Here is a 27338-nt window from a genome sequence, read left to right as displayed (position 1 = left end):
AGTTGGTGAGTATATATAATTGATTCGGGCCTGTTTCGTAGAGGAGAATGCAGGTAAAACAGTGTCTATAAAAGTGGTTGAACAGCAAAGATCTCGACAGCGAGGCCTCAACCTGCCAGCGTTAGGATCAGGGGTCGGGAGGTGCCTTATACGTCACTAATCCACTCTATTCCTAGTATGTCCTTTTCCCTTGAATAATTAAAGAGATTTGTGTAAAGTCATGGAAGACGAGGCGACAGCTAGACAGACATGTGAGTACGAAATGCCAGGTCCCAATTCACGTGATCGTGATGTAAGCCCAGACGAGCGCGTCATAATATCATATTATGGAATAAAGTGCTTTGGTTACGCATACTTACTACTGTAATTGAATCACTATGCACGATGTGGCCGATGGGTACGTGAACTCATTGAAGTGAGGTTTAGCTATAGCGGACTTACGCATACAACGTGATCGCAGTCTTTAAATGTTGGATAATCGCTTGGTCTGACACTACAGTAAAGCTTTACTGTGTTCCAGGCAGAAGATTTGAAACCACTGCATTGCGTTCCTCGAGCTGGCAGAAGCTCCAAAACAGTTACGGGTCTATTAGTTAGCGAGCCTAAGTCATACATAAAATGCTTGAGGGCTGCATACGCGCGGAGATTGAGGTTCCAACAAAATGTTAAATGAAAGGACCCAGGATGTGCCACCCGAGCAAGTGGGGCCAACAGCAAGATTCCCAGAGAATGACTCTTCCTGTGGCTGTGGTAAAAAACGCAACGCATCTCTACTACGATATATTCAGTTGGATCCAAGGCGAGCATGATCATTGTATATTCCTAATTCAACCTATCAAGGAGTTCTTGGTTAGATAGTTGCGTAGGCTGAGCATCCGTATCGAGCTCGGGCCAATGCTGATGTGACTATTTTTAGATGTATGGTGTAGAATAATATTACTTATAAAAAGGAAATAAAGCGTACTTGGTGATAAAGAGGCTGCTGTTGCGACTGCGCGCTGACAAACACCAGAAGTCAAAAAGGTATCTTCATCAAAATCAACCGTAGCGGTGCGCAGCAAGTTTGAAATAAGTCTTCTGATTGCAAAGTAAACGAAATAGAAATTGCCGGGGCAAAGAAAGTTCATTATGCGACTCAAATCCGGGATCAGGAGGAGCCTTGCAAGATTGCTGCGGCCCGGGAATGCGTTAGATTGAAATTAGAATTCGGAAACATTTACGCATGTTCGTGATTTGGAGCTGTTCCACTCCTTTTGAGTATCTTAGGGAGAATTTCTAAGACATCCCAGCCGGTAGGATATAAAGACGCACAAGTGCCTCGTTTCTTAGCATCGTCTGCCTCGGTACTTTCTTCAGTTCTCTCTCTGGCACTCTCGCTTGGCCTGTGACTACCTCTATTGTTTACCATGCACTTCCTACGTCCAGCAGCGCTCGGCGCACTGGCTAGTTTCTTCGGTCTCGTGGTTTCTCAAACTACAACTACAACCACGTCCGCTGCCGCATCTACGACCACAGCGACCGCTACCGTCACTGCTGTAGCCTCGCAGCTCACGCTCAGCAGCGACTTTGTGATCACAGATGTCCCTGTCACTCGTACCTACGACTGGACCGTCGCGACAGCGACTGGGTCTCCCGACGGCTACTACCGCCCTATGCTAGTCGTCAACGGTAAGCACGCATCACTCCGCGCGCAGATCGGTTTCCCAACTGACTCTCCTGTTCAGGCCAGTATCCCGGTCCTACTATCGAAGCTAACGACGGCGACACAATCATCGTCAACGTTCAAAACGACATGAGCGTGGGCACAACTGTCCATTGGCATGGACTGTTCCAGAACAGTACCCCTTGGATGGATGGCCCTGCCGGAATCACTCAATGCCCAATCCCTGCGGGCTCGAGCTTTACGTATCAGTTCACGGTCAGCGGGCAGTACGGCACATACTGGTGGCAGTAAGTACAATTCGGAATATGTTGAAAAACATACGCACACGATGTACTCAACGCATCTTTCAGTGCACATGCGTCGACGCAGCTCGCCGACGGAATCCATGGGGTATGTGACGGGTGTATGCGAATCGTTATACGTACTCACCAGCGCTTCCCTTATGTGCTAGCCTTTAATCATACACTCGCCCGACGACCCGCTGAAGCGAGGTGTCGACTATGACGAAGACCAAATTGTGGTCGTTGCGGATTGGTACCACGACACATCGGCAGTAATCACATCAGCGCTGTTGTCCTCATCTGGCTACCAAGGGGTACGTGACTGGAGAGTAGCTATATGCGCATGATCTGACTCGAAACTACTTCAGAGTATCGCCGCCCCATCGCCTAACTCGGCTTTGATTAACGGCAATGGCATCTGGGACTGCGCGACTTATGGCAACAGCAGCACGTGCTTCACCCAAACGCCGTACGAGATTCAGGTGGTGCCGAACAAGAAGTATCGGTTCCGGTTTATCAATACGGCTGCTCATGGTAGGTCCCGCGCTCTTTTTTGTTACTTTTGACATGCATACCATATCTATGACCATGTTCCTGCAGCCATGTTCTGGGTCTCGCTGGATGGTCACACCATGAACATCACCGAGGCGGATGACACCGGCATCTACAGCGAAGCGAACAGCGCTCTCCACCGCTTCAAGTTCCACAACGGCCAACGCTACTCAGCCATAGTTGATACTAGCGTCGGCTCCGTTGGCGATTCATACTACCTGCGCGCTCAGATGAACACTGCGTGCTTGACCACCCTCCCTGACGACTTCTCGAACACCACCTACGCTATCGTCCGCTACGTCGAAGAAGACGGAACTGGCGCTGGCACCACGGACCCGACGAGCTCCGACTGGACCGACGTTGTTTCGGGAGCGGAGTGCACCGACCTCGACACCTCGTCGCTGACGCCGATCGTGGCCAAGGACGCACCCACGACCGTCGTCAGCCGCGGAATGCTCCAGACCGGTTTCGCCGTGTCTTTGGACTCGGACGGCAACCTGGACACCGGGTTCGAAGTGAACTCGACGGAGTTCGTGGACCTGGTGTACCAGCCGGTCCTGCATACGATCGCCGCCGGAGGTACGGTCAACGCATCGAACGTGGCGGCGGTAGTATACAACACCACGGGGGCGGTCGACCTGATCCTCAACAACCTGGACACCGCGATCGACCACCCTTACCACTGTAAGTGCTGCTATCGGTCGCATTGGATCTCGACCTCGCATCGCTCACGATCGTTCTCCAGTGCACGGCATGACCTTCTGGATCGTCGCCGAAGGATCCGGCAGCTTGTCGCTCGAAGAGGCCGAGTCGGTGAGCTACAACACAACGAACCCGATCCGCCGCGACACGCACATCATCCCGGCATCGTCGTGGGCAGTGCTCCGGTTCGAAGCGAACAACCCGGGCGTCTGGTGTAAGCATGCATGCATCCATACTCGCTCTACGCTCTGGTACTGATCCACCCACCCCACACAGTCATGCACTGTCACATCGACTGGCACTTGGCTGAAGGATTCGCAGCGGTCATCATCGTGCAGCCCGACGCCGTGGCCCAGATGACGATCCCGTCGGCCAACACTGCTGTGAGCTGATGCGCTTTCTTCCAGCTGCCGAGCAGCTCGCTGACACCCATATGCCCAACAGATGTGCAGCGAGATCCCGTCCGGGCTGGATGTCTGGTCGACGTCGCTCGGTCGGCGTCGCCGGTCTCTGCCTGACGTTCGACGCTCGCGCGCGACGAGGAATGTGTTCGAGGACAAGGGTCGCGCATGAGCCCATCCTCCTCTCCGCCCACCATGGGCTAAGCATAGAAGCAACCAAGCATAGACATCTATCTCCTTAGTAATAGTCGAATACAAGCTGTCTCTACTCTCACTGTCTCTCTATATACATCGAAAATACAATCGTTTGCTACGTCCAGGCTTGCTCCGCTCACTCGGGCCACAAGCAGCTCATACTAAATATCTATCGTCGTATGGTCAACGTAGAGCTGCCATGGTGCATCTTTTGCTCACTGGGGTTGATATTGCGCCACGTGAGGTTGGGCCGCAATATCATATCGGGAAGGATACGATCGGCAGTGTATTTCAGATCCCGCGCGATTCGTATTTGACGACGCCGGGCTTGCACGTTTCGTCGAGGCTGCGGGGACGCGCGGTGGTCATGACCCCGCAGGCTAGGAAGTCATTGGGCTGCCTGAATTGGATACATCGGACTGATATACGATATGGAGTGCGGAACCAAAGAGCGCGAGCCGAGCCTGATTTGACTATCCGTTTGAGCTCGGACATTGGGTGATATGATTTCACTATGACTAGTACTCTCACATAGGCGCACATCCCGGACCCACACTAACACCCATACCAGTCCCACTCGCACCCGCTTGCACACACGCATGCACGCACACGCTCGAGGCTCGCCCTCAGTCGTCATGGGCGGACCGCCAGATGGCATCGGCGACGGCGACGACATCGGTCATGGCCTGGAGGTTATGGACCCTGACGATGTCGGCGCCGGCCTGGACGCAGGCAGCGACCGCAGCAGCCGTCGCCCATTCCCTCTCTTACGCCTCTGCTAGTGCCTTGTCTTTAACACTTTCGACGATACCTACCCTCAATATTATCCAAGGATTAAGGACTACATATTAAACAAACACGTATCTTAGTTGGGAAGATATTTGTGTTTTCTCTTAGAACACAAACGTTAAAGTCTCAACCCGGTTTCTACCTTACCAAAGGTACCGATGAGATATGTTTTAATGTAGCTGCTTTTATCAATGTCCCTCTTGGAACTAGAACGATGAAAATTTCCCCGCTATTACTTGCTTTCACTTCAGTGTATTTCAACTGACTATGTAGGCCTTTACACTTCTTTGTGTGAGCAGTTGTGATTGTGGAGATGAAGTCGCTCCTCCCGGTGAAAAATATTCCGCCATGGAAGAACGATTGAAATAGTTAAGAAAGCCCTCGTTTGGTCAAAATACAGGCTGAGGCCGATAAACTCGCTTACCGTCCAAAGTCGAGAAAACATCAGTTATCCTATGCTACTTTTTCTATACCTGCCGAGCATAAAGGGACCTCGTTCGAGCCCCAGGTACTCGTCTTATCCTACTGTTACATCTACTCTGTCTTTATCCTTGTTACAATCAACTGGATATACACATTAAGCATATTCGTATTTCAGCACTGCGTAGCCCACTGCTTGCGCATAGTCGCATTTCCCATGAAACATCCAAGCTCATCGAGTCCACATATACACGTAGCTATCTATAGGGGAATCGATCCTATCGCCGCACGTAATGAGCGGTGTATATGCGCTGCTTTCATCCATAGTCAGCCTATGACTCCAAATAATTAGGCCCGAATCGCACAGGGACTTATAGGCATCGTGAGGTGATTGAATAAGAGAAATGTGTTGGGTACCTCTTGTTATTGCTTTCCAAGGGAGAGATAAGACACTTCAAAAGAAACCAAATAAAAAGCAATTCCCGCATGACAATCATATATTCGTCTCTAGACTCACTCCTAGGCGAAGCAGCAATCGCCCTGTATGTAACGCGGAATACTCAATTGTACTCCACGTCTATCAAAGACTTCTCACCTACGGTCCCTGTTTGCCTCAGGACCTGCTCTTTTTGATTGGCTCTGCTGGGTCATCCAAGCGGTGACGTGAACTTCCCTTTGACCAGTCATAACTGTCCAAGTAACTTGATCAATGGAAATTGGTATGACGATTCCTCGGATGCCTGATCCGAGTGGACCTTGACCATATGTCTTCGCCCGAACAGGGGGAGATAATACCACTATCATACACACCGCATACTCTAATCCGACTATTCCGAGTTACGTTTTAGTTGAATCTACTCTTATACCATGTAAGACATATAATACAACCCGAATCTTAGAGCTTTAAATTCAATCGCATACTATGGGAGGAAAGGTGATGCTACTATCACCGGTACCCTCCCCACGGGAAGAACACTGGTACTGTCCTAAACCGGAATTAATGAAATGGGTCCAAGAGGATCATACAGGAACATACCTCTTATATTCCTCCCACTTTGGATCTCCGCCAAATTTCTTCTGAGCTTGAGCCTAGAGATATCTTTAGTTGATGTCGCAAACAAGAATTGGAGATTAGTCCTTACCTCTAGTGGAGGAACGCCAGATCCCTGTACATGAACCATACATCATTCGCACAAGCCAGCAAAACAAATAAGTAAATGCGATTCTTACCTTCCTCAACAGCAGCCATGTAAACAACGGGCTAATTGCTGCAGCTAATGGTGCGTATTTCGGCAACAGTGGAGACGAAAGTGCGGTGGTCGATAGCAACCATATCCCAGTCTGTAAGCCAACTTCACCAACGTAACTGTAATGATTACCCGGTCAGTATGAACATGTGAATGACAATGTGTTTAGTACTTCGGATGACGGCTAATACTCCAAAGTCCGGATGTGATAAATTTCTCGTCGTGAAGTTTTGCATTTTTTCGCGCACGCCAATCGGACTTTTGACGATCAGCGATGACCTGGGGTAAATTTAAATAAGAAATAATCCAAGTGAAGTCTTTGGTGAACTAACCTCGAAGGCTAATGAAGCAGCAAAGACAGACAAGCCAAGCATGTCGAACTTTCCAATAGGTGCTTGTTTTGAAGCAGGAAGAATATTACCCTGTAAAGACAATGTAGTAATCGTAGTTTAGAGGTGTGAATCTAATGCAACTCACAAGGTATACTGGAAGCCCGACAATCGATACCCACAAGGCCTGACCGAACCAGAAGCCAGCAAACTTGCCTGGTTGTTTCTTGATCTCGTCGAATCGAGAATCACCTCCTGCTTTCCAAGCTCGCTGGAGACCACTCAGGTAAGTAGACAAAACTATAGACATAAAGAGACAGTACCTGGACGAGGAAAGACCCGAGTCGGCCCGCCCACAGGCAAAGACAGCTGGTTAACAATAGCTGTCGAGGAGCAAAACTAGTTAATGGGGGGAGCGATGCACCCGGAATCTGGTACCAGAACTTGTCGCGCAACGAAGGATAGTACAAGGACATGCCGGCGCCAGTGAGGAAACCCAGTGCACCGCATAGATCGTAGAACTTTTCATTCTGAGCCGGAACAAAAATAGAAGCAAAGGCTGCCTGCAAGGCAAAGTTCCCCGCGATAATAGGGGTAAGTTTCGAGAGTACAGCCATAATAGATAACTCCTTTTACTGACAGCAGGGAGAGGTCGAGGTGTTCAGTTTTCGCAGTATGGAACGCTGATTATAAAGTCCTGGTCACGGGTGACGTAGGCGACGGAAGCCGAAGGACCAGACACATGCGCTCATTCTGATCCACGCCCACGATCCCCATACCCCCCCCCCCTGTTCGATCGAGGCTCGCATATGATCGAAGATCTCCGCTAAATTACACTCGATTATTGTGGACATCGCCACTTACAAATTATAGTTGATACTCACGAGTTATGAATATATATATATATCTTATAGGCAGTCACGTGGTCTGCGCTCTTGGGCACATCCACCATGAAGAGCCTCCATGCGCCTACCTCGTTGACTGAAATTCGACACCTGGAATTAGGGACGCTAAATTCAGATGATCAGATAAATCGATCTGCGCTATATCTCACTGACCAGGCTAGTACAAGCAATCACGGCCATTCAAGCGATGTATGGCGAACCCCAGTCATCAAACGACCTCATATAGGTTAATTCTAATCATTTCTCGTAGGCCACTTGACTTACCGTGGGCCAAGATTAGACTTCTCTACTTCGGCTCTCTTTGCCTATAATCCATCGCCACCTAATAGACAATCGCTGCTCCGAATTGTTCCATTGACGCTCCCTTCAAATGTATCCCCACTACTAGATTGGGGAAGCGAACCCACCGAAATCGAGGAAACCGGGCTTTCAGGCCTTGAAGACTTCCGTTCTTGCATCAAGACATACATCCGAACTTTGCCAGTCGCACAGCCACCACCATTGAAGCGAAGGAGATCGATTGAAGCAAGCCCTCAAGATCGAAGACCGAATGCAACCAAGAAGTCCCGCTTTGCTATCCCTTTGCCTGCACCGTCCAACCTCCCTGGTCCGGCGGTCTCCGCAAAAATACGAAATGCTGCACTCTCTGTACTGCAGTCCAAAAGTAGTACTAAGAGTAATATTCCTGTGCGCCTCAGACTGGGTCTAACCAAACGTACGAATATTGGTTCGAAACTGATATCCAAACGGCCTTCTGATCCCCCTTATGGTACATCCCTTGAGGCTAAACTTGCACATAGGAACGCAGCAGTGCCCGATCCACCTCCGAAGGCGGAGGTGGGGCCCTCGGGTGCCAACAGCTCCTCCAAAAGAACCCTCGTACTTAGAGTAAAAACACTAGAAAGCACACTCGGCCCCTCGATGGATGAGAAAAGCCAGATCCAAATTCCGATCGATCCAGTAGTTCCCAATTCTTTCCCTTCATCGAGCCTATCTGAAGCTACATCGAGAAGATGTGCTGAACCTATGGGCAGAGTGCTGGTACCATCTTCACCGTCCCTATCCACAGATAGAACTATAGAGGTACCGGCATCTCACCGTTACGACACCGGCTCTCCTGGTCTCTGTGCAGACATGCCCGTGTTATTGGATGGTATTCCAGAATTCGCTTCGCTTCCGTCGCCCAAGGCCGAATCTACGCCTGGTTTCTTACTCTCGCACACTCTCCCTAACTCGTCTGACTGGGATCTTGTGATGGAGAAAAACCAAGTTCAACCCTTGTGTGGGGATTTGTCTCGCCTGAAGTCCGGTGTATTCCATTCAGACTCTTTATTGCTCTCTCTTGAAAAACCGAGCTTACCCAACTTATCCAACCAGACTGGTACATCGTGTGAGTTGACTCTTTTGGAATGGCGTCACTTTTCATCTCAACCAAACGATACAGCGGACCTTGATACGTCTTATGATTTGAAACTTAATCAACTGATGGCATCTGTTTTTTACGACTCCAGTCAAGACTCAAATGTTATTCAACCCGATCAAGTCGACAAGAGCCTAAATTCCCCAACTAACGTTTCCCTGAATACCGATGAGCACGAGTCTTTGCCATGGGAGTTATCCCCAATGGAGGACCTAGATGACTTTCGATTCGATGGTGATCATAATCTTGATTCACCCGAGTTTTCACCAGTGGTTAAACCCATGGATGCAACTGGTATTCTGGGACCTAGCAATTCTGGCACTAATGATCATGGATTGAGTGAGTGATGTATTATATTTTCCCCACCACGACTCATTTCGATCAGAGCAATCTGGTTCATCTGACCCTGGCGATCATCACTCCAATTTCGGTATGAAATCAGTCTTGTATGATTCGAGTCAAGACTCGCCACAACTTCAAGATGGAGAGATTGCCTTTCATGATCAGCGTAATCAAAGACAAGATGAACATCCCACAGTAGAAGACACCTCGATTCTTGTACCTTCGTGGAGTTCGGACATGTCTATTCGATCCTGTCCGGACTATCCGTTAAGTGGCACTCGACCCGTAAACTCTTGGAAGCCTTTTTCAACATGTGGTGGAGGATCACCTGATGATTTGGTTCTCGCGTCACGTTCCCTTTCACTAGAAGATCCCGAGACTCGGCATCCATCCAATGGTCAATCACAGGAAGGGAGCTCTGCCCAACTAGTTTCTCAGGCACCTTTGCAACCTTCTGTGGTTCATCACACCAACATACCTGCAGGATCTACGGGCAAGGCAGCCAACAGCGCGTGTTCTTCGCATGGGTTTCCCGCACCAACGAATAAGCGATCTGGAACGTCCAAACTTGCCGCTTACAATAATACAGCAGGCTCGCTAGTAGGATCATGTTCTCCTATCCTAAGCTTCACACCGCTTCCTAAACGGAATATTCTGGATGATTCACTCGAATCCATCGAGTCTCCCGACATAAGCCAGATAATTGTCACTGGTAAACCCTTTCGAAACAACCCCATCTTCAGATTTCCAGCGGCCAAACCAACTGCCGAGCCAGAGGAAGATATCTCGTGCGAGTCGCAAGATTTTCGACCAAACATTCGTTCTGTGTCACATGGAATACTCGCCACTTCATACTCAGCACCCGCGTTTGGGAAGACTACTGGATCTAAGGAAACTCCCAAGACTGATCTTACCCCTGAGGTTCCTAGCTCCGTTGGCGTATCGACACATGATGCGCGGCAGATCTTCTCGAACGTGGATAGGACGGAGAATACGGACACTCGAAAAATCCTCCAATCGCATGAGCCTTCTCCCGCGCCCGATCATCCACCGGCTCAGCAGCCCCGACCTCCCTCTCCACTAATCAGCAAGATTTACAAGGGTCATTTACATAGCGTCATACCACAACCGCATTTTCTTCCTTCTCTGCCCTGTCCCTCACCGTCCCTGACCGAAGGAATGTTGGCGAGTTTGGTGCCTCCCAGCTTTCAGAATTGGCTCAACCAAGATGGAAGCCCCGCCCAAGATCAAGCGAGTGCGGCTAGGAACTTTTTATCTGACACATGGGGTCGTGCGGCGTGGATTATTCCTGTGCGTGGACGTGCCCCATGGGAGGGATGTTCTGGAGCCATGGTCTCACTGAGGCCAATCAAAGAACGGAAAAAACGAATAATCGTTTGGACTCCAGCAGCTTTACGATCTTTTTGGACACAGATGGCTGGTTTTAGAGATACGAAACGTGTGGGTCCTCTCTCCATGTCATTCGAAGCCGCACCGGATAAAGCTCCGGAGCCAGAAGGCCACCAAGAGGCTTCAGAGCTTAAAGCATCACGAAGTTTCGAGTTTATCAAGCTGTACCATGATTCTCGTGTGTCCTTGAAGCTGAGAACTATACTACAAGTGCTTGAGTTTGCTGATGAGGATCAGTATGGGGTCGATGCTACTATTCTTAAGGAAGAGGAGACAGGGACTGTGGCTATGCGTCGTTTACTTGGTGCTTCGACGCGACTTGCGTTACTAGATAGCACCGGAAATATTGTACTTGTATCGTAGTACATATCTGTATTATACATACTCTTTATGTAGCTTTACACCTATTGGGCTAACTATGAAGTTCTGGAACAAGAAAGTGAACTAAAAGTCTAACAAAGTACTAGAAGGCGAACAATTTCCATTTATAGACCCAACCCACAAAACCGGATTTTTCTAATTTGGCATGACCACACCCACATACCCGAGCTTGCTTGACCAGCGGCAGAGGTAAACACATAACGCATTCAACCCTCGCCTTTTACTAGAGTTGACCGTGGGTCTGCCTCATTCAATGCCGCATAGCAATTTTTCGGAATATAGTCCTTCTCGGACCTCTCTCTTTTTACTTGCCATATAGTCCAGCAATCTCGATCTATTCACTCGTCACTCGTTAGCCAGCTATAGGCTTTATCGCTCACTCTATGCACGGCAAACACATTGACCTGTAGACTTATTTCAGAGGACCTATGGTTGGGTTGATATTTTAACTTTAACTAATAGCCCGAAAGGACAGCCGTGGGAAAGCTGAGTCAGCGACTAGACATCTTGGACAGCCAACTTAGGTCATCCAGGCTTAAGCGTCGATGGCCATGGAGGCGAAGCGGGCTCGGGCTGGGCGTGTGTATTCACTTGCGGCCGAGCAACAAGGCCTATTCCAGCACACTACCCCGTACGTGAACCGTGAAAACACATCACTAAACATCCCCACCTGGGGGTACAACAAGTCGCAAAGCTCGTAATTTTAATTAGAGGGACCGGACATTATCATAGTATACACACCGATGCTAAATGACAACCGAGTCTTTTTCACCCCAGATCTAATTCCGGAACCCTGGTCAAAAACATGAGATACGGTCTTTCATTTAAGATACACCACCTCAATTTCCTTCCCGGGCTGAAACACCAGCTGATGTCATCAGAGTGTAAGCGCCCCTTATGTTCTTCATGCTCTGGTCTGAGCCACAATCCAACAGAGATGCCTGGTTTTAAGAGATCCATGACTGGATGTACCAAATGTAAATATAGGTGAGCCATGGATCCTTCGTTATCTTTGGTTTTTAGTTCGTGACCCACACTCCGTTACACAAACAGTCACAAAAAATGTGACGAAACCAAACCTCGATGTCTACGATGTTTAACTCTTGGGAAGGCGTGTGTCTACAATTATATCAAATACCCTGAGGATGAACGCCATCGAATAACAAGGACGAAACCAGGCCCACGAAAAGCTATGTACGCTCAGTCGACAAGCAAAATGATCCAAAACGTACTATCTTGCACCTCGGCTGTTAACGCTGATTCTTCCATTGCATCTTCAAGTTCCGGGAGCTCTAAATATTATGTTCACTCACCTCCTCTTAGCACATGGGTCACTGAGTCACACCCTAGCTCTGCTCTGACCCCGCGTCAGAATATCACGAACTCTTCCCCCTCGATGTGCGCTACTTTTCTGAGTCCACCCCCGCATGGAAACATAGTCTCACCTTGTGTTTTACTGGAACCCACCTCTCCTCTAGCTAATACACTGGAAGTGTATAGCACGACTCCTACCACATATAACCTGGAGCCACTGGAACTGGCAAGGACGGATCTCCGGTACCTGGATGCCGCCGCCGATGAGGACACTGACCTTAAAGAAGTTCAAATCATTCTACACACTAGTCCTTTTGTGGATAAAAATTCAAGAGATAACACATTGCCATTCGTGTTATACTGCTGTGAGTCTTCGTGGCCAGCTCGCTGCCCTGCTAAGAAACACTCAAAGTTTTGCCTAGACTCTCAGTGGGCTATTGCAAGCATTTTTGAACCTCGCAGAATGGCGTACAACATGCGGGATCAGGTTATTGGACAATTCTCTTCTGAGGGTTCACGAGTAAGGACCATTCTTATAGCCAACGTAATGAGCATATACGCAAGAAATTTGGTGGTTGATAATGAGGGAATGTCCCTTCTCAATCGTTTGGCCTTAGCCGTACAGACAAGAAGTTCTCTTTTCATGACTACACCACCTTCACTCAACCCTTTGGATAAACAAGATGCGATTCGTGAATTAGATAGTATACTTGAGGTACGAGTACCTGAATTTGCTAATTGAACTCGCTCGTGATCCAAAAAACGTAGATACTAGCGCTTCAGCTGCACACTCAGCCTACATCGGACTGCATCCGCTCTTTGGACTACGCCGCTCCTGTTTTTCGGCGAGCATGCACTGAGCCAATAGGACAACCACTCAATCTTCCGAGTATCTTGATGGATTCTAATCTCAACCTTCGACATTTTGCATATATTGACATTATGGCCAACGTAACTCTTGGGAAATCAACTTACTTTCAGTACGAAACGCCATTTTCGCTCGAACTATGCGAAACAATGTCTCAGAGGCAGAACAGCTGCGGTTTGGCGTGGCTCTACGGAGTCCCGGACCAATTTATTCTGTTATTCGCCTGGATTAATAACTTATCCCAAGCACCAGAAGCAACTAACAATTCAGAGCTGGTTGCTTGGATAGAATCAAACTTGTCCCGTATCAACATTCCTGTTGATGATCTGGGTGATCCCTCATTACGCGTTGGGAGAGTGCTGGTTCAAGAATGCTGGAGGTTTGCTGTCCTTATTTATCTTTACATGGTAGGTGTTTTTGTAATCTATTCACTTCATGATTTACATTCCTGATTCAATGCAGGCTCTATGCAAAGTCACCTCCGAAGACAATCGGGTGGTACGGGCTCACGCAGCTTCATGCGCCTTGTCAGGGGGGTCCAACCAGCACGGCATCCTGACTCCTACCTAGTCTCTCCGATGGTAGTGGTACGTATTCTTAACCATTTACTGTCTCGTCGATTTACTCAATATAACTTATAGGCCGGAGTCGCTACAATTAACGAGAGAGACCGAGACACGCTCCGCCAAAGAATTATTGGAGTTCGAGAAAGTGCACAGCCGGGCACAGCTGGTAACGATGTAATGATGAAGCTAGAGCATATATGGGCCAGAACAAGAAGTGAAGGTCGTGCAGCAGTTTGGACAGATTTGAGGACAGCCGGCCTTAGAATCACGGGCGGATGACCAAGTAATGCACGCTCCAGTAGGTATGTGTATGCTCAGAGTATAGCATACAACTCTTCCAAATATCTATGTAGTCCCGAGGCTCCATTCCCTGTGCAATATTAGTAACTATATCTCATCACATGTGCGTGACCGCATTGCAGTGTCAATAAAAATACTTTGCGTTAGCACTCCAATTGTGGGGACTTGCTTGACTTTGTTTGTCACTCCAGCGGCAGTCAGATCGCGACTGGATTGGTCTCGGCCGAATACTCCCAATTCACAACCACATTTGTCCACGATCTCACAACCAGTGACTCATATTTATCTACGCCTTTTGGTTTCCGGGAAAACGATTGGCTTGTGTACGAGCAGGTAGTTTCGAAGATGACAATCCGGTATTTCTCAACGCGTGGGGGTGAAGAGCGATTGACCTTTGAAGAGGTGCATATTCTACATGCAGTGCATCATTAGAATCTGACTCTACCAACGTCTAGGCAGTTCTCACAGGACTCGCACCCAATGGTGGCTTGTATATTCCCGACTCTATCCCTGGACTGCCTCAAAACTGGGTCACTGAATGGCAAAATCTATCATTTATTGAGCTCGCACAGACCGTCCTATCCATGTATATCCCCGAATCCGAGGTCTCGTCAGCCGATCTTCGAAACTTAGTTGAGAGGTCCTATGGGACTTTTCGGCATCCCGAAACTACACCTCTTCACCAGCTTGATGAAACAGGTGAACGGTATATCTTGGAGCTTTTCCACGGCCCGACATTTGCTTTCAAAGATGTGGCACTTCAACTACTGGGAAATTTGTTCGAATATTTTCTGGCTCGTCGCAATGTAGGGAAACCTTTGGCTGAGCAAGAACGCTTAACAGTAGTTGGCGCTACGAGCGGGGATACAGGAAGGTGCGTAGCAGCATGATTATTCCAAAAACTTCGAATTTATCGTCGTGACAGCGCTGCGATCTATGGTCTTCGCGGGAAACCGTCGATCAGCATCTACATTCTACATCCGCTTGGGCGTGTTTCTCCCATCCAAGAGGCACAGATGACAACAGTGCGCGATGAGAATGTGCATAATCTTGCTTTCCGTGGTACATTCGATGACTGCCAAGACTCGGTAAAGCTCTCTTTGCGGACAAAGAATTCAACGCAAAGCATCGCCTGGGTGCTGTAAATTCAATCAACTGGGCTCGCATCCTTGCGCAAACCGTCTACTATTTCCATGCCTATTTGTCCCTTGTCAAATCCAAGGGTGAAGACGTTAAAGTTCAGTTTGTTGTACCGACTGGGAACTTTGGAGATGTCTTGGCGGGGTGGTATGCCAGCAGAATGGGGCTACCAGTTGGTGCTCCCCTAGGTATTGCTACCAATTCAAATGATATTCTGGCTCGTTTCTGGGCGACAGGCACATATGCTACTTCAGCTGAAGAGCCGGGAACCCAAAGTGCGTTGCTTTTCACCAACCTTTGACATATAAAGTCCCCCAACATTTGTTATTAGCTCCTTCAGACCCCACGGCCCCTGCACATGGCGCCTCAGATGGAAAACAAGCATCTGCTGTACAAGAAACACTCAGCCCCGCTATGGACATCCTTGTTTCGAGTAATTTTGAACGCCTCTTGTGGTACCTTGCTCAAGAAACAGGAACGGATGCAGGAGCTGCAGTGGCTAGTTGGATGAGCAAAGTGAAATCGAATGGTCGCGTGTCAGTACCTGTCACTGCTCTTGAGGCTGCAAGGAAAGAGTTTGTCGCAACGAGAGTTTCAGACGAAGAGGTTAGTTTTATTTACCTTTCTTCTTCGTTCGTTCCACGCCTCTAACCCCCATTTAGACTACCGAGACTATCAAAAAGTGCTTTAATTTAACCAACTCTTATATCGCCGACCCACACACTGCAGTTGGTCTATGTGCGGCAGGCAAGTTCGCTGAGAACAAGTACGCTCTATTTTCCCCTGGCAACGTGATATCGTACTTAGCTCTATCGTAGCCCCTCGGGAGTGATTCAAGTCGCACTTGCTACAGCGCATCCGGCCAAGTTTTCTGAAGCTGTTGAGTCGGCCCTATCTTCTTCGAACTCATTCGATTTCGAACGCGACGTACTTCCGGAGGAGTTCAAAGGATTGTTGCAGCAGGAGCGGCGGGTTGTACACGTTGGGAGCTTGGAGGATGTACGACGAGTCATTGAAGAGACCGAGAGTAAACGGGCCAACGACTCCATTACGGGGAGGGCAAGCATATAGAAAATAACTTATAGATGGCAATGATATGAATTACCTGAACAAAGCGTTAAAGTAGATGTATCATAGCATATGCAAGCCGGTGTGAAGACGATGCATACGATATCAAAAAATGCTTACCAGTACCATCCAATATTCTGAATATGCTCCAACTCGTGAATGCATGGTGTGTTTTCATAACTGATCAATCATCAATTCATAAATTATGATCTTGGCGAGACCAATCGAGGCGTACGATCACCGTTCGTTCGGGAGACTGGACACTTGCAGCACAATATGTTGGGTTAACCTGACGTACAAGCCGCTTGAAATGGCGTGAAATGGCTTAGCAAAAGCCATAGCGAACTCCGTCCACTCCAATATAACCCAGTGGCTATCGCGATTTATGAAGCATAGATACAAACAGTGCCTTGTTAACCTAAGAATCCCTTTTCAAAGACATGCCAGGTAGAGCTAGATGGGCGATGAAATCAGTTCGATGGGATGGTCAGTCTAGAATACCCTTCACTAGAAATTGGCTAAGCGGGGTTTGCTGCTTGTACCGCGGGCTGAATAATCAGCCGAGGCATATAAATGGTAAACAGAGCACCAAGTGCGAAGCTGTGTGTGGTTATCCAAAGGATAGGCGGGGATCAAAACGGTAAGACAAGTTGCCACGCAAAATTGATGAGACTTACATGATTGAAGACCACGACTGTCCTCCGTCCTTTGTTCGCAGTGGTTGCTGATTCAAAAGCCACTAATAGCAACGAACATGGCCGTCCATGCACCATACCTAATCATGAACACAGAAGAAAGACATAACGGAGAGAATCAACATCCAATACACTGGCCCCGTGCCAAAGTACTCACGGGTTTCGGGTAAGAAGTGTTCCACCAGCCATCAGCATAGAAAATGAGGTCACTGCATCTAATTTGGTATAGTGAGTTGTCTTGATTGCGCTAATTCACGAATGAATGGCCAGCGGGCTTGTGCTTATACCTAGTGACTCGGTGTATGTCTTGGGAACCCTGAATGGCTCCTCCAGCTCTGGTGCCCTAGGGTCGTTTGAAGCCATTTCTGCCTGTTATGAAAACTGCTAGATAAACAGAAGAACACTGAACAACTTGATGTATTTGTTTTCAGATGGGTGTACATACCGTGGTCAATGACGTGTGTCGTGACTGGTAAGTGCCTGAGAATAAGCGCCCCGAGAAGTGCTGTCTCACAACAAGTATCCAAGCGATGACAAATATTTCACCTCGAATATTATTTAAATTGGTGAGATTGCATGAAATACTGCTGTAACTATCTTCTCGTAGGTAAGCTACAGAGTATAGCGAAATGAACGCGCTTCTTCCGACATATCAAGAACTGTTCTCGGGTACCCGTGAATGCATGTACTCCAAATAGCCTACCCGAACTCTGTGAGTAAAAACAATTTACTACTGATTGTTCTACGGTCGACTGAGCGTTTATACCTACCTACTACACGGAAAGGGATTAACAAAGTACATTGAAATGCCAAATAGAACTGGTACAGATTGTATTCTGTTGGAAGTACCGCATTCCTGTTGACAGTCCTATTGGTCGGGTATTGTCAATTATGGAACCAGGGGAAGAAACTCGACCTTGAATAGAAGTACCCTCGTTGTGGAGCGGCTATAGGTAATAGCTAGACCTTGTATAATGATGCTACGATCTTTCGATACCAACTCTATAGAATTCCCAAATTCCTATAGCTAATCAAATGGTCTAAATATGGGTGCACTCCTGGACTTGGCCCTTTGCACAAGCGACTGTATACTTCCAATCGGATACCACATTTCTACTCTAGAAGGTATTCCACGCTATTAGTGAGCATATGCATATGCTTCAAAACGCCCACTGGTGCGTATACGTAAGTAACCCATATCAAATGTAGAGGATTCACCTCTTATCACCAAAATCGTTTGGCTCACCATTAGTCCGCGGTGCTCACCAATTAGGGATAATTATGTCACTTTTTTCCAGAGAGCAGTCTCCATTGGAATCACGTGGACAGCGAACACCCGCATTCTTCCACTATGCTCCAATTCCTATTTCGTGATATCATAAACCCATGATTGGGGTTCATTCCGAAGGATAATAACATGTCACTTAGATGTTTTGCGACACTCGGATCTTGGGTCACCAAATACGTCAGATCCTTGAAATGTCTCAGCCCACGTCTCCTTAGCGGGTATCGGCCACAAGGATGTTTTTGGCTACTTGCGCGACCTAGCTCGGGACTTTCCGAACTAGCTGATGCACGCGTATCCTGTCACGTATCTATCTGACGCGAGCGTTCCGCTCCACTCGCCGGCGCCTCAATAAAAAGATCAGACTACTCAAGCCCACTCTATTCCAAATTAATTTTTTTTGGCGTTTTAAGGATACAGCCTTAGGGTACACAGAATAAGACACCCCGAGGGAGTATAGGGTTTCCACAGCAACTTGTACGTTTATTGTCTATTCCGTCCATCTAGCTAAGATCGACGGACAATGCCGGCTCCAGGCGCCACGGGCTGGACCGATTGACTTTGTGCACGAACAATGGCAATTTATCCAATTCGTGCCGCCGGAAGAGGGAGCTACCTCAATAGGTATGATTAAATTACACGGGGAACATACTGCCCCTTATTGATATTTCCAAGTTTAGGCACCGAACATGACCACGGTTGGGGCTGCACAAGTACGCCACTACTTGACAAAAAATGTTCACAGTGTGCAGCTTGTTCGTTGGGGGTAACGCCACAAAATAGCAAAAGGCAGTGTGTACACCTTGCGTTGTTTACAAAGTTTAAGTTGTTGATATCAATCTGTTTTAGTACTAGATCGGTCGCTCTGGTTCTTGTTGCGCACTGGGATTGTACATATTATGCGGGTTTTAATTTCTCGCGCCGTTTGTGTGTAATACCCCGCTCCTTCTGTCCAAGATGGGTTTAGCCGCAGCGAAATCCTGGAGTAACTATATGCGAGGTTGAAACCAAAGTCGGCAAGTTGCAATTCATTGCGTGCATTGATGCGCCTCTCAATGCTAATTACATTGACTGGAATAGACCCTAATGCTGTACTGAGCTTCCACAACAATCGTCTCGCTCAAGCACACTTAGAGCCTGTCGCAAATTAGGCCTAGCATCTCGAACCCATCTAACTCAATGCAATATATAAAAAACAGGGCGAATATTCGGACTTTGATCTAAACGCAGCGTATGATGCATTGAAACTATTCTCAGTTCTTAGTGGATCGGACATGGTCTGTTCCGGCGGTCGGCACGTGTGGGATCTCCATACGGGTTGTATGGGGATCCCCGTTAAGCGATCAGATCGACGCCATATCTCGACTGTTCTCCCCACTCTCCAGTTCGCCCGTTGTCTTGCAGTGTGCGCCGCAGGGAATGATCATCAACACAATTGTCCCATTGGCATCTCATCCATCCAAGGAGCTCGCTTTTTCAGCCTTTTCCTCTTTTAGACGGTACCCCGTGGTCCAGGCTTCATCCGAATATTACCGTTTTCGACACGATTTCTGGAATAATAACCCAAGAGCAAACCGGAGCACATAGCGCTTTGTTTGTCCCAAGCAGCTGGGAATCATTGAGAAGCAAGGCGAGAAATAGGCAGTACTTCTTTGTGGCCCGGGCCCCAGGATAACCTCTCCCGAGGGATGGAATCCCGCAGGCATGGGGTGTATTTTGTTGTTATGCATCTATAGGATGCTTCGAGTTCATTCTGATGACAAGGTCTTATGACCTGATGTGTATTACTATTTTCGACCGAGTCCAGCGTCGAGTCTAACTGTAATTTACGAGAGGTGGAATACTCTCATAGATCATCTCGAGTCGGGTAGCGGTTCTTTGTTCTTGCCCGCATGTGGTTGAAGAGGGGTGATTTATCAGCACGCCAGTTAGGTTCGTAATGATGAAAATGTATTGACGTATGCTGATCCTCTAATGAAAACAAGCGATAGAGCCCCTTGGCCAGACACGTGATTTCAACGTACTTTATGAGTGGTCTCTCGACGAGAACAATAACAATAAACCCCCGCATATCAGTGTTTGCTGTTTCCCTCGATGAATGAGAGTCGCTGATCGGAGAAATGAGAGCTTCCCGTGTATTCACAGCATCGAAAACGGTCCGTCGGGATCATGTGCATTTTATGAGATGAGGTACGTCCCAAGACCCACAACCCACCTTTGAAGACAAATGCTTGGAAAAACTCAACCAGGTGGTCAATGATCTATCGAGAATGAAAAAATGATTCTTGTCGTTATGGTACTTGGAGTTGATTCTGATGATATCCCCGGCATGGCCTCGAACGATGAACAGACAGAATTCTTTGAGTCTTTGAACCCAAGCAATTTGGACGAATGAGTTGCTGGGAAGGTGGTGAGCGATCGGTCAGGTTCAAAATGATGACAGCCTACCCCGCCCACATATCCGTTGATCTATAACAAAACAGGGACAAATTGTCAAGTTTTGTTTTTTAGAGTTCTTTATTTTGCATACATTCAACCCAACTAAATTACAAAAAGAAATTAGAGCTCCACTGTATCCATGGACGGGGCAAGTCTACCGTACGATGCCGACCTGTCCAATGTGATGGAGCTCGAGATTGTACGCCCCCGCTTGCCAACAGTCTTTGATCGGAGAAATGTCGAGACTTATCGAGAGGACTCCCTCCCCCCGGGTCTTTCCATGTGCGGAACGGGAGCTACCGCGCCATCGACGAAAGCGTACAGATCAAAGATAGGGACCTGTTTAGGTTACGAGGCTGGATGCTGTAGAGCGAAATCCTGGAACATTGTTGATTTGTGAAATCATTTATTCGTCTTGAAGAGGGATGAATGGGTTTGTTTCAAGGGTGACTGACCCTGCAAGTGCGCGCAGGCGTTTGTTCATGCGTGGGTTTTTAGTGGGAATTTTGTGTCTCGAGGGGAGAGGGATAGGCCCTTACAGCAACCGTTATGAGGATACATTGGCGACCATCTCGACTGCTTTTGTTCCACGAAAAAGACGAATCCGACCGGGTAGACGGGGTTATATTGACGCTGTGTCCTGTATATCACAATGGGGCAGCTCCAGAGTCGCGCAATATAGCAGCAAACAACACCCGCCTGGATCCGGACTAGATCAATATACCGTTGTCAACGCTCGCTGCCGAAGATGAGCGACTAAATGAGGAACAGAGGAGCAGGGAGCGGTCTGGAGCGCTAATTAACGAGTAGCTATAGTCCCAGGATACCCAGCGAGCGCGCGCCATGTGTGCCACAGCGATGATAATTGTATGGAAATGCAAGATGACTGAACCCAACTGGTTGGGACACGAGCAAATTAGCTAGAATATGTCACGAAAAAAGCATTTTCATAGTAGTATATGCGCCACTCTCATAGGCGCTCGTCGGGGATAAGTATTTGTCGTAGCCTAAATAAGACTCGACCGCACCTCGTCATACTGATCGGGAACAGGCGGGAGATGTTGGTGCACTATTCCGGAGTTGGTTGGCAGGACAACAAAATTCCGGATCGCGAGTGAGATGAGCGGACAGGAGAGAAAGAGAGAAATCCATGGGATTAATTATTGACGAACAGGCAGGGTGGTTTAAAGGCTGTATTGAATGCGGATCGACAGTGTGTGGATGATTGTCCTGTGGCGACTCATCGATCGTGGTAGACGCCAAATCGAGCAAGTGTCAAGAAGAAGGAGAGGGGGGATGGGGAAGCACCCGTGTGTTAGGGCGAGAGATGAAACCTAGTCCAAGAAGGAAATAACGTTTTCGCGTGCGGTAAGCAAAAAAGATCGCCAGAATTTGAGAAGGGAGGAATCGTCGCACGTGATGATCGGCATGAAATCCGGGTCCCGACAGATGAGGCACAAAAACAAGCTGTCCTGTTACACTAGATCTAAGCACGAAGGGTTCTGTTGCCGTGACTGGGTACCATCGACGGTATATGACTGCAAAGCCTGGACGGTTGGACCGATATTTCCTTCCCCCAAAACGCACGATGCCGCCGTTTTCGTCGATGCTCCGTACGAAAAAGGGCCGAAAGAGCAGGCCGAGGACGCCCCCTTCGCCCGGCTCCTTTTATTCGCCCTCGATCGCGAGGTCTCCTGCCCCCTGGGTCCCTCTCGAGCGCGCAGCACCAGCAGCGATGTCAACGAGCCCGTCTACAGTGGCTCGGTCGGACGAAGAGCTCCTCCCCCTTCGGCATGGGCCGACGCACCCTCGTTCGCCCACCACCGCGAGTGCATCCAAAGACAACGTTGTACTCGACTTGAACGAGGACCCATACGGCCCGACACACGTACGTTTTACCTTTTATCGCATTGTTCCCCAAGCTCATGTTTTCATTTCGCAGTCTCGACGGCCGTCTGCAGCGAGCACATCGTCTCCACGGATCCAGGCTCCCGCATTGCATGTTCCCAGTCGCACCCTTGGCGAGTCTTCTGGCCCGAGCTCCAACTTGAGCTCCAACGTAAACGCAAATGCAAACGCAACTGCCGAGCCAGGCCCCGTTTCAGGACTCAAGGTGCGTTTTGTTTGTTTGAAATGTTCCATCCTCCCCACGACTGACGGGCTCTGGTCTTCCCCCGACCCTTGTTTACCCTCGTTGGATTGGCCGCATTTCCCGCCGGCTGAACGTTGACACTTTTGTTCCTCGCCATGTGTCCACGCGGTCCCTGTCGATCTTCCGCCTCCTGGTGCATACTTCCTGACGGCCCTCTGGCGATCTTCTACATGTGGACTCGGCACCTCTTTTTGATGGCTCTTCTCGTACCCTCGGCTACTTGTTCAACCCGTCGTGCATACGTACTATTTTGGACCCATTCTACGCCGGCGAATTTGTCTTGTATGGCTCACACGGGACGCCCTCTTGTTTCGGTGAATAAACCTAACGGCTCCCTATAGTTGTCCTTGGTAGACGCACACCGCCGGGTCCCTACACCGATCAAAATTCCACGAGCACAATGCGCCAAGCGTCACGATCCAACGGAGCCCATCGCCACCCCCTCGGCACGCCCCGTATCCAACTGCCCATCGTCTGCGCATTCCGGCTCGATCTTGGCTTCTCCTGCTCCCTCCGAGGGCGCACCGGAGCTCATGACTGTGCTCCGGGCGGAACGGGCGAGCGCGTCCGTGCTGGGGCTCGGGTTTAGCTTGAAGGGGGAAGTGACTGGTCGGTTGAGCGCATTTGGGAGCGTTCGGATGGATAGTGCAACTTTGCCCGTTGAGCCTTGGAGGGGGAGGAGAGGGAGGAAAGGGACGATGTGGTGGTGTCGCCGTCGTCGTCGGTGTCGTCTGCTCCACGAGCGGGTCTGAGACGAAGTACGTCGACAGAGGAGGGTCTTGGGGGGTCATTATATCCCCCTCCCCCCGTTCGCCGACCGAACACGGACATGTCGATTGGGTCGGGAAGACCCGCGACTTTGTATGCGATGGATCGAATAAGCGAGGTTCCATCTCCTTCGTTTCTAGATCCGACGAACGCGTTAAGCCCAGGTGCTGGTGGTAGTGGGAGACCGACGTCCACGTATTCGCGTTCGCATTCACCTTCGTCTTCGTTCCCGCCCACCGGCTCGTTTTTCATCGACGAGGATGAAGAGCCGACGTCGCCGCCTCGCCAACGGTCCAAGACGGTCGGAGATCGGGTCACGGGTCGGGAATTGTACGTTCATGCGGGGGCGGGCAGGCAGCGGAGCGTGTCGGTTTCTGCCTCGAACGCGAACTCGAACTCGAACTCGGCGATGGCGATTAGACGAGCACGGTCTCCGTCTGGGGCAACGGCCATGACATATGCGTCTAGGCCTGTCACACCGCCCGATGTACACCCGCTGCCTCTTCCCAGTTCCTCGGTCCGGGCCTTGCGGGCACCGCTCCAGGTGCGACTATTCCGGGACGGACAAAGAATTTGCAAGGGCCGAATATGGCAGGTAATTACTCGGTGGCGTCGTCTGGAGCGGGTTCGACAGGGACCTGGTCGGCTAGCCTTGGTTTTTCAAGCGCGTCTGGATTTGGCTCATACTCGTTTTCTCCCCAACCCGCGTCGTCGACATCTTCTCAGCCGACGCCGTCTTCGTCTGGCGCAACTCAGCCGCCATCTTTGTTTGGATCGCATACTGCTCTGTCGTCTGGCACGACCCAGCCTACGCCATCGACTGGGTCGGGCTCTTCATCTTCACTTGATTCGCCCCCGCCTCGAACGACTCGATTGGGCAGTGCTCCCAACGCGACGACAACCAATACGAACATGGTGGCCACGACTGCTTTTCCGCCCATCTTGTCTAAATTTACGCGCCAGCCGCTCGGGTTTGAAAACTTCAGCTTTTTGGGAGGGCGTGGACGGAGTGCGAGCGAGGTCACGAGGGGCGGTGCGGAGATTGCAAAGAGTGCGAGTAATAGCGCGGCGAGCAGCAGCGAGGTAGTGGTAGAGATCCCAGCCCGACCTGCACGCCCACCTTCCCTCTGTCTGCGGGACGATCCACCAGAGCCAGTTCGTCTGGCGCATAGCAGCTCGAGTTCCAGCACCGGATCGACTGGACTCGGCCTACGACGGAAACGGTCTTCCCCTGCTATCCATACTCTCGAGCGCAAAGCATCCAACCCTGGGAGTCTGGCCTCTTCCACACGCCGAAAAGGGTCCGACGCAGGTATACCCACAATCCATCGTACGGATTCATCGAATAGCTCCCATCGCACTGCGGGCACACAGCAGCCCACTCCGACCTCTCCTACTCCCGCCGGCGCTCTATTGACGATCAAACAACGCCGCGAGACCTTGTTCCCGACTACACCGCGCTCGTTTTCGCATGAAGAGTCATCCTCGTCATCGCCACCACCGCCGGCGAGGGTGTGCCCGAGTTGCCGGGGTACGTCCTCGACGGGAGCTTGTTGATGCCCCTCAAGTCCCCGGCCCCGAGCACGCGCAAGGCCCACTTGCCGATCGGACCCAAGAGCGTGCCTGTTGTCCCTTCGCGCTCTGAGCCTGTCCCGGCTGTCACGGTTCCGGTCATCCCTACCCCTGGTCCGTCGACTGCCGGTGTTAGTGCTAGTGCGAGTGCAGGTATTAGTGCTAGTGCGAGCGTCGGTGCCAAACCCCGTGGTCTAAAACCGGTCACTGCGCCAAAGCAGCCCCCTCCGTCCCCGACGTTCGAGCCTGTCCCCGTTCGGTGGCGAGGACTAACGATGGACGCTGCCAAGTGGACGTTTTCCTCCAGCCAGCTGCACAATATTGTCAGTCGCGCCATCAAGCAGTCGGCCGAGACGTCTTGCGTGCGGCTCTTGCCTCTGGACGTACTGGACCAAGAACTCCCCGTCGAAGTGGAACGGCTGGAACAATTGCGCGACGTCTTGCAGACCAAGTATAAAGCTCAAGTCCGCCGCGTCGTCTCCTCATGCGTTCGCTCGCGCTCTACATTGACGGACACGATCCGCCCACGTCCAAGCGCCTGCTCGACGAACTGGAAGATGTCGGAGTCGTGTGTGACCAGCTCGCTGAAGACCTTTACCTCGTCGGAGACCAACTCAGCCAGATTGCCCGGCTACGGGATGTACACAGTACGAGTGCACTCGCGGTCGCGCTGCGCAAGATCAACCAGAGCTATATTCGCGCGAGGAGCGAAGTCGTGGAGCTCCAGGCCGAAGTAAGTTTATCATCAAGAATTTTATTGTCCCTCGCGTACTAATATGTATTGTGGCGCAGCGTACATCGCTCGAGGCAGAACGCGACGAAGCTGGCTCATGGCCGAGTCCCTCGAGCGCGAGCTCGTCGAATCCAAACACCTCGCGCCGCCTACGTCGGATGATTCCGTGTCGTCCAAACCTCCGAGCTCGGACGAGTCGCGCGTCTCGGCCGCCCGCCGGTCCTCGATCCGCCAATCGAAACTCACATTCAGACGAGCATGCGTCGCTCGGCCCGGAGCTCGACGAGCTCAATGCGCTACCACTCGATCTTGTTCCCGCGCCCACCGACGTCCACCTCGCCATTTATCGATTTCTCGCACCCCGACTCGAGCAGCGGCGACCTCGTGCCCCCGGTCCCGCCCGTGAACCTGACCAAGCACCTCAGCTCGTTCGAGCCCAGCCGGCCCGAATCTATCGGCGTTCTCCCCGCGGGCGCGTACGCGCTCTCGCTCTCCCCTGGACCGGGGAGCGAAGTCGTCGGCGTGACCACTCCGAGCGCGACCTCGCACGACCTCTATGTCGCCCAAAACGAGCTGCTCACGATGCTCGGCTTGAGCTACAAGGAGTACGGATTCAAGATTCGTCCCCGGAGCTATTCCGAGTGCGAGTCCCCGCCCGCTGTGCCCAGCTCTCCGCCCGGTGGTGGTGCTGGTGGTGTTTTTGCTGCACGGATGTCGGGTCCGCCGAGCTCGTTCCATCGCCCGAGCTCGAGGGGTAAACTCTTCCGCTCGTCTTCGGACCAAGCGTTGAGGAGGCACAGTTCCACACTCGAGAGGGTCATTGCAGTTGAAGTTCCTGCTTTCGGCGGAGTCCCAGAGGACGTGAGTTGGCTCGTTTTATTTATATATAAGCACACATTGACACTGGATTTGTTCTTTTAGCCGGCTGCCATTCTTGCAGCTCTGACTCTGCCCCAGGATTTATAATTTTTTCGTTTTGTTATTGTTTTATTATTCGCTTTTTTCTCTCAATTTATCTGCGCGTTCCAGTAACACTCCAGTCACTCTTTTGGTCTCCATCTGTACCTCATCTGTCATGCCGAATAGCTGTCTTTGTTTTCATCTCTCTGTATATGCCTCGTCGTTTCCGGCTGCCCGGTGCTGCTGCATATAGCTATTCACACTCACTTATTCACTTTGTTCATACGTGCTGTACCTGCACACTTTTTTTTTCTTCGTCTTCTCCCTAATACCCACTGCATTCGTGTTCTCGCCCCGCAATTATTTAGCTATACATACAAACTCAACAGGGAATACACACTGAAGATGAAAGAAAAAGATTCAGAAGCGTGCAACGGATGAAGAAGTAGGGAAAAGAACAGGATTTTGGTCCAACGAGTTAAAGAAAGAATTCAGCCAAAG

The 27338-nt window shown here is 50.0% G+C and overlaps 5 protein-coding genes across 5 annotated transcripts; 4 read left to right on the top strand and 1 right to left on the bottom strand.

The window, feature by feature from the left end:
• Window positions 1–1406: 1406 nt before the first annotated feature.
• On the top strand, window positions 1407–3771 carry RhiXN_11022 (Multicopper oxidase; the record flags this gene model as incomplete). Its single annotated transcript, XM_043330837.1, has 9 exons — window positions 1407–1668; window positions 1725–1950; window positions 2014–2053; window positions 2115–2258; window positions 2313–2478; window positions 2545–3180; window positions 3242–3412; window positions 3475–3581; window positions 3643–3771. 9 exons carry the CDS (start codon window positions 1407–1409, stop codon window positions 3769–3771), a joined length of 1881 nt encoding a protein of 626 aa, XP_043186182.1.
• A 2178-nt stretch (window positions 3772–5949) lies between these two features.
• On the bottom strand, window positions 5950–7196 carry RhiXN_11021 (3-oxo-5-alpha-steroid 4-dehydrogenase; the record flags this gene model as incomplete). The annotated part of the gene is made up of 8 exons (XM_043330836.1): window positions 5950–5989; window positions 6040–6092; window positions 6146–6169; window positions 6234–6369; window positions 6423–6529; window positions 6583–6672; window positions 6728–6850; window positions 6903–7196. 8 exons carry the CDS (start codon window positions 7194–7196, stop codon window positions 5950–5952), a joined length of 867 nt encoding a protein of 288 aa, XP_043186181.1.
• Window positions 7197–7529: 333 nt separating this feature from the next.
• On the top strand, window positions 7530–11019 carry RhiXN_11020 (uncharacterized protein; the record flags this gene model as incomplete). The annotated part of the gene is made up of 4 exons (XM_043330835.1): window positions 7530–7644; window positions 7735–8874; window positions 8929–9243; window positions 9290–11019. 4 exons carry the CDS (start codon window positions 7530–7532, stop codon window positions 11017–11019), a joined length of 3300 nt encoding a protein of 1099 aa, XP_043186180.1.
• Window positions 11020–12253: 1234 nt separating this feature from the next.
• Window positions 12254–16296, top strand: RhiXN_11019 (threonine synthase; the record flags this gene model as incomplete). Its single annotated transcript, XM_043330834.1, has 12 exons — window positions 12254–12716; window positions 12774–13066; window positions 13120–13630; window positions 13682–13806; window positions 13861–13959; window positions 14233–14487; window positions 14541–14959; window positions 15011–15147; window positions 15198–15500; window positions 15557–15831; window positions 15888–15991; window positions 16044–16296. The coding sequence occupies 12 exons, from the start codon at window positions 12254–12256 to the stop codon at window positions 16294–16296; spliced, it is 3237 nt and encodes a 1078-aa protein (XP_043186179.1).
• A 5950-nt stretch (window positions 16297–22246) lies between these two features.
• Window positions 22247–26903, top strand: RhiXN_11018 (uncharacterized protein; the record flags this gene model as incomplete). The annotated part of the gene is made up of 10 exons (XM_043330833.1): window positions 22247–22600; window positions 22655–22825; window positions 23206–23473; window positions 23530–24119; window positions 24143–25144; window positions 25201–25692; window positions 25740–25937; window positions 25997–26139; window positions 26195–26798; window positions 26859–26903. 10 exons carry the CDS (start codon window positions 22247–22249, stop codon window positions 26901–26903), a joined length of 3867 nt encoding a protein of 1288 aa, XP_043186178.1.
• Between the last annotated feature and the right edge of the window lie 435 nt (window positions 26904–27338).

This window comes from Rhizoctonia solani, chromosome 14, assembly GCF_016906535.1.
Source record: "Rhizoctonia solani chromosome 14, complete sequence".
Classification (NCBI taxonomy): Eukaryota; Fungi; Basidiomycota; class Agaricomycetes; order Cantharellales; family Ceratobasidiaceae; genus Rhizoctonia; species Rhizoctonia solani.
The sequence above is the reverse complement of the archived record's forward strand: the minus strand, read 5'-3'. Positions and strand labels throughout refer to the sequence as shown.